This window comes from Vigna radiata, unplaced genomic scaffold (genome assembly GCF_000741045.1).
Source record: "Vigna radiata var. radiata cultivar VC1973A unplaced genomic scaffold, Vradiata_ver6 scaffold_281, whole genome shotgun sequence".
NCBI lineage: Eukaryota > Viridiplantae > Streptophyta > Magnoliopsida > Fabales > Fabaceae > Vigna > Vigna radiata.
The window spans coordinates 201676-208816 of record NW_014542220.1 but is presented as its reverse complement, the minus strand read 5'-3'; the positions used below and the strand labels follow the sequence as shown (position 1 = coordinate 208816).

The window sequence follows — 7141 nt, the reverse complement described above, 5'->3', positions numbered from 1 at the left end:
TGGCCTCTTAAAAGTTTCATCTATGCACACTTACAATCAAGTAGTATATATGATTGATTTTTCTTACTATAAATGCAAACTATCTATTAATTACTATAGAAAGTGTTTTTTTTTTTTAAATGTTTTTCAAGCTTTGAGTCAAGACTTTATTCGATCCAATACAAAGATGATGTAGAAAGTTTATAAACCTAATTATCTTTAAGCACGTTGATGCCTTTAACTAGGCTCAAGAAAATTCTATGCACAAAAAAAAATAAAAAAGTCAAATTCTCTTGCTTTACATAAACTGAAAACGCCTTCTTGACTAGTTCATGAGTGTTACTTTAGGTCAAAAAGTGATTTTGCCACTTTATGCCTTCTTTTGAAAGTATCCATGTCAACACAAACGCGATTCTTTGTGTGAAATTAACAAAGACACATATTCTTGATCCATGAAGTGGAAAATGGCTCTTGCATGCAATAGAAGCATAACTACTATAAAGGCCTAGAGCCACTAGTTGTATGTATACATAATTTGACTAGAAAAGAGATTAAGAAAGTGAACAAAAAAAGTGATTTTGATGCCATGATTGATCTGGTCTATGCCCTTTGTTTGACCCCTTTTAGTTTGAAGTCTTTTAAGAACATCTTTTATATATAGTTTTTTGTTTGGCTATGGTTTGTTAGGCACATAGACAATTCTACAGAAGCTATAATTTGCCTCTTGTTTAGGTGACATCTTGTGCTTCAAAACACAATTATTGAAACTGAAATTCCTCAAAGTGGTCATAATTAAATTGATGTCCATGTGTTGATCGCACGTGTGGGGTCCTTAATCAGAATTCTTAATTGTCGATGCTGCATTTCTTTTTTCTGTCAGCAGAAGCTTAGACAGGTCTAATCAGAACACACTTCCATGACAATTATGTTTTTGCTCAATTCAAAGAAGTAAACTCTGGATCTTGTATATCATATGTGCTACAATGCACAAGTAATAGTTTTTATATTCATTTTCTTGTTATTATTATTTGCAAATCCTTGACATTTTGGCTTGAGTTAGTGTTTCACCTTGAGTTTGCTTTTCATGATGAAATGGTTGTGTCCGAATAATGCTATGCTTTATTTATTACTTGGCATCAACATGAATGTATAAATGTATTTTCTTTTTTATATAAAAGTAAAAATAAAGAAAGGTAAGTGAATAGGTTAATAAAATAAGTATTGACATGATTCGATTTTAATATAATAAAACTAAAATTATAGTCTTAATATAACGATTTTAATTTTATTTGGTTTAATTCTAGGTAAAGATGATTGAACACATATTTACATTTGGTCTTTAATAATTATCACATGTATTTATTAAAAAACAATTAATGTTATTATAAATAACTTTCAAAAATCACAAAAGGCAAAGAGTAAAGAACTTTTTAGAATTAACTCACTAGTGCAAAAACGCTGTTTAACGTCATCCATTAGACGTTGGTTTCGTGAAAATCTGACGTCTAGTACTGCACGTTGGCATTATCGTAAATAAATTGAAAAACTAGACGTCAGTTTCGATGTCCGACGACGTCTATGACATCATAGACGTTGCACCTACCGCAAACTGACGTCCAATTGCCTGAGGTATATGATAAGACAGTCCATTGACGTCGGTGTTCACGGGGACCGACGTCTACTAGGCTGCAATTAATGTTGCCCATCAAATTCCCAGGAGCTTAGGCGTCGGCTAGAAAGGGCACCGACGTCTACGTCACTGACAGGAAATCAAACGTCAACCGGTTCAGCTTTAGACGTCAAATAGACGTCGGATCCCGTGAAAAAGCGACATCGACTGGGCTACAACTAATGCTGTTCACCTAATTCCCCAGGCAATTAGACGTCACGTAGTCAAACGCCGACGTCTAAGGCCTGTCTAAAAGGCGGGAAGACAAAAATTCTTCAATGTAGACGTCGGTTCTGAGGGGCACCGACGTCTAAGTTCCTGTATTTTCACCAAATTCGAGGGTTTTAGACGTCGACTGTGAGGGGCACCGACGTGAACTACCCTGACAGGAAACTAAAACGTTAATCTTTTCAGCTTCATAGACGTCGGATCCCCTGAAACACCAACGTCTATAGACGTCGATTTCGGGAACAACCGACGCCCCATTTCATTTTAAATAGACCGCAGACTCTTCACATCATTCAGTTTCTGATCTCGTCTTCATCTCTTCTCCTTTTTCTCTGCTTCTCCTCTTCTTTTACTCGCTTGCACACCTCTACTTTTTATCTCTTGCGGCATTGCATTGTCGTTTCTCAATATGTTATTGTCTTCGTCCTCGCCTTTTTCTCTCTTGCATCCCAGGAGCGTGGTTTTTTTTTTATGCTTTACCGTTTAAACTTTCTTTAGTTTTTTATCGATTATCTTGTCGTTCAACTGATTAAAATTTGTTTTCTTTGTGTTGTGTTTTAGTGCAGTTTTGATCCTTTCTTTGGGTAACATAGTGTAACATTCTCCCTTTGCTTGCTTCCTCATAAGAAGAGTGGCGATCTTTTGAGTTTTCTATGGCTTCCGACCCAAAATGGAACTTGGGTCCTTGTCTAGTTCTCGTATCACCGTAATTTTTTTCTTTTATGGTTGAATAATGGGAAGTAGTCATGGACCCAGGTTCGGTTTTGGGTTGAATGTCATAGAAGATTCAAAAGACACAAGTTTTTGTGTGGGGAAACTAGCGAGAGGAGAGTGTTACACAATGCTACCGAAAGTCTGGATCAAAACTGCACTAAAACACAACACCCTTGTTAGACGTTGGTTAGTGCATGGTCTGACGTCTATAAGAACATAGACGTCGGTTAGTGTAATTTACAACCTCTATATATTCATGTTAACGTCGGTTTAGGAATAGACGGACGTCTATATAGAGTAAATAGACGTTGGTTTGAGTATAAGCAGACATCTATATAGACGTCGGTGGATATCGTTAACTGACGTGTATATAGACGTCGGTTGGATGAATTCCGACGTCACATAGACGTCACCCGTATAGACGTCGATTGGGAAAGTGACGTTAAAAACCCAAATTAACCGACGTTAAACAGCGTTTTTGCACTAGTGATTGCATATTAATATAAATTTTTTTAAGATTAATCATTAATAAAATTTAAAATTAAATTGATAAAATTAAAGTTTTTATAATTAACATTGTATCTCTTTTATCGTATTAAATATAGAAGTGTCAAAATGAATTTTAACCCACGATTTAACCTACCAACCTATCAAAATGGGATTGGTTGGGTTGGAATTCTCAATCCACTAGCTTGCACTAGTGCAGCGAGGGACTTTTACCGCGGTTCTTTTTCACTATACGTCGCGGTTTACGAATCGTGGCATATTCCGCTGCGGTAGTCTGCTAAAAATTGGTGGCCAAAGGTGGACTAGCTCGCCACTAGTCCATTGTTTTTTATTTTTTAAAAATAAAAATAATTAAAAGAATTAAATTTTTTATATTATATTTTTGTAAATATTATAATTTAAATTATTAAAACTTTTAAATTAAGTTTCAATTATTAGTTATAATACAGTAATTTAATATGTAAATATAATAATTATTTTAATTTATTTAATTAAATATATTAATTAATCAATTAAAAGCTTAAAAAATATTTATTCAGAGCTACTACAGTCATAAACATTGGAATAGGTTAGAAGCAGGAAGGTAGAAGAAAGAATAGTATAGTTTTATAGTATTTAGTAACACTTATATATATATATATATATATATATATATATATATATATATTTAACTTTTTATGATTTTAGTAATTTATATTCATCAATAATATATTTTTTTACTTGAACGCAATTACATAAAATATATATCGTTCCAAAGTAATTTTAGACCATTTCTTAATAATTGTGTTTGTGATATGTGATAAGTGGCATACAAGTGTAGTTATGAATTATTTGTTTGATATTAGGAAATGTAATCAGACTAACGTTTAAGTTGAAATATATAATTATGTAAGTTACTCAAACATTAACATGAAATGTGGTTTGACACATTAAAAAGTTTAATATAGTTAAATAATGAAGATTATATCTATTCAGTTTTAAAATTTGAAAATTTCTAGAAATGGTATATCAGAGAAAGAAAACTCTCAATTATTCCTCCATCACGAAAGAAAGCAGTTTCACCCATGGAGGAACGGAAGCAGTGCAACGGCAAGGAGAAAACGGGTATGAGGAACGAAAAACTAAAGCTTTTATTTATGTAATGTTCTGTATTTTTCTTCTTTTGTTTTGTGTTACAAAAATGAAAGGTAAAGGGAAAACCCTAAATATAGGGTTCAAGGGAAAAGGGGGAAAAACAAAAACTTTAAAACCCTAACTAACATCATTAAATGATTATTACAATTAGGCAATAATCTAACCGATTCTAACAACCCCTCAAGTTGGATGGTGTATACTCATTAATTCAAGTTTGGGTACGATGGATCGAAACCTAACACGATGGGGAAATTTGGTAAAGATATCCGCTAACTGCTCACCCGAGCGAATGAGAAGGAGACGTAGGAGATCAGCCTGAATCTTGTCTTGAACCAGATGACAATCTAGTTCTATGTGCTTCGTTCGTTCATGAAATCTCTGGTTATGAGCTATATGTCTTGCGGTTTTGTTGTCACAGTGGAGAACAAGAGTGCTAGTAGTCTAAACTTGAAGGTCTTGGAGAAGATATTGTATCCATTGTATCTAACACACAGTGGCTGCTAAGGCACGGTATTATGCTTCAGTGGAAGATCTGGAAACATGTTCTGCTTTTTGGATTTCCACGAGATGAGGGATGAGCCAAGGAAAATGCAGAAACTTGTAGTAGATCTTCTAGTATTATGGCAGGTAGCCCAATCTGAGTCACTGAAGGCTTTCATTTGTACTTGTGACTCAGTTGGGAAAAGAGTCCTTTTGAAGGATCAAACTTGATGTACCTAAAAATGTGTTGCACAGCCCGATAATGGTAGTCAATGGGTAATTGCATAAATTGGCTCAACAAATTAACTAAAAAGCATAGATCAGGTCTAGTATTAGTGAGATAGAGTAACTTCCCTATCAGTCTCCGATATGAGTTAGGATTGTCCAAGTAGCTTTCTGCTTTATATAATGAACTAGTATAACTTAAGAGAGGTGTAGAACATGGTTTGCATCCCAGCATTCCAGTTTCTTCAAGGATGTCTAGAACGTACTTCCTTTGACATAAGTGAATCCCTTTCTTAGATCTAGCCACTTCAAAACCCAAGAAGTACTTAAGTTCACCAAGATTTTTTATCTGAAATTTGTTGTGCAAAAGAACTTTTATGCGGTTAATCTCTATCATAGAATTTCCTGCTAGTATGATGTCATCCACATAGACAAGTAAGGCTGTAAAATCTATAGGAGTCTTTTTGGCAGTGATAGCCAAAGTATATTTTAAGTGTTTTTCTGGCAAATAATCATAAGATAGCATGTCAGAAATGGGATAAGGAGTTTTAAAATGATTTTTCATAGATAAGGATTGATTAACCTAATGCACATAGTCATTTAGATACCCAGGAGCCCTTCTAACTCTGGTGGATCTCCTATGACTATGATTTTCCTCACTTTCAACAGAGTTATTATTGCCATTATTGTTAGTGTCAACTTGTTTTGTTTGTCTCTGGTCATTGGTGTTTGTTTCAGCTGGTCTTTCAACATCAATAAAATTGTGACTACATAAAAAATCATTAAGAAAAATAGTTATGTCTGCCTCCTTATCATTGGCTTCCTTGTTATTTTGCTGGTCCTTATAGGGAAATATATTTTCGTAGAAGATAAAATTTTTGCGTATAAAAATTTCCCTAGTGTTGATGTCAAGAATAACATAGCCCTTGACACCATTTTTATAATCAAGGAAGATTCCCTTCCTAGCTCTCGGATCAAGTTTACTCCTATTATTTTCAAGAGTGGAGGCAAAGCAAAGACACCCAAAAGTTTTCAAATTCAAATAGGTGGGAGGAACATCATATATAAGATTATGGGGGCTTTTGTCAGTAAGAACATGGGAAGGGAGCTTATTTATCATATAAACAGCATGATTGACAGCATAAGACCAATAAGCATTAGGCAAATTAGATTGAAAAAGAAGGCTACGAGTTATATTAAGCATGTGTTGATGTTTGCGCTCCACTACAAAATTCTGTTGAGGAGTTTCAACACAACTCCTTTGATGGTTGATGCCATGAAAATCGTACAAACTAACCCAATTAAATTCTGGGCCATTGTCAGATCTAATAGTTTTAACAATTTTATTAATTTGATTCTTAATTTTGACAATAAAACTTTGTAACAAGTCCTTGGTTTGACCTTTATTTTGCATTAAAAAAGCCCATGTATGTTTGCTATAGTCATCAACAATAGTAAGGAAATATCTATGACCATGAATAGATGAAGTGGAAATAGGGCCCCATATATCACAGTGAATCAATTCAAAACATTCATTGGACAGAGAAATACTTCTAGGAAAAGACAATTTATGTTGTTTAGCATAGTGACAAGTATCACAAACAATATCAAATGTCATTTGTACATAAGGAAAGTTTTTACAAATCTGTTCCATAGTTTTGTGTCCAGGATGACTTAACCTATGATGCCATAAATTAACATCAACACGTTCATAGGAGAAAACAGTCTTGCAAAGAAAATCTTAGTCAGGGATGAGTAAAGTCTGTAAGTAATAGAGACCCTTGGAAACACTAGCACAACCAATCATCTTCAATGTATAGTTCTCCCTTATCTGACACATCTCAGAAGAAAAAATTAGGCTGCAGTTTATGTTTGGTAAGACTTTGGACATATATAAGATTAAAAAGGAATTCAGGAATATACAAGACATTGAAAATAATGAAATCTTTAGAAAAATGAACAGTTCCTGCATATTCAGCAGTAATAGTAGAGTTATTTGGAAGTTTGACAAATATAGGTTTGATTTTGTAAAAAGTAGCAAAGTGTCTTTTTTCATGGGTCACATGATCAGTGGCCCCAATATCTATAATCCAAGAAAGAGTACCTTGTTTGTCTCTTGTGGTATTTCTTTGCACTTGATTGACTTTATGTGAAGAGTCATCAACCTTTTATATTATTTTGTGCAATTTCTGCATCTGCTCTCGG

General features: G+C 34.0%; 1 protein-coding gene across 1 annotated transcript; it reads right to left on the bottom strand.

Annotated features, from left to right (window-relative positions):
• Positions 1 to 4886: 4886 nt before the first annotated feature.
• Positions 4887 to 5620, bottom strand: LOC106779430 (uncharacterized mitochondrial protein AtMg00810-like). The gene is made up of 2 exons (XM_014667531.1): positions 5545 to 5620; positions 4887 to 5437 (listed from the first exon to the last, which is right to left on the bottom strand). The coding sequence occupies exons 1-2, from the start codon at positions 5618 to 5620 to the stop codon at positions 4887 to 4889; spliced, it is 627 nt and encodes a 208-aa protein (XP_014523017.1).
• Between the last annotated feature and the right edge of the window lie 1521 nt (positions 5621 to 7141).

Excerpts from the sequence above, each read along its gene's own strand:
- LOC106779430 (XM_014667531.1), bottom strand. The coding sequence starts at position 5,620 with ATGGCAATAATAACTCTGTTGAAAGTGAGGAAAATCATAGTCATAGGA. Across the intron at positions 5,438-5,544 it reads AGAGTTAGAAGGGCTCCTGG|AAAAACACTTAAAATATACT; the intron begins GTATCTAAATGA and ends ATTATTTGCCAG.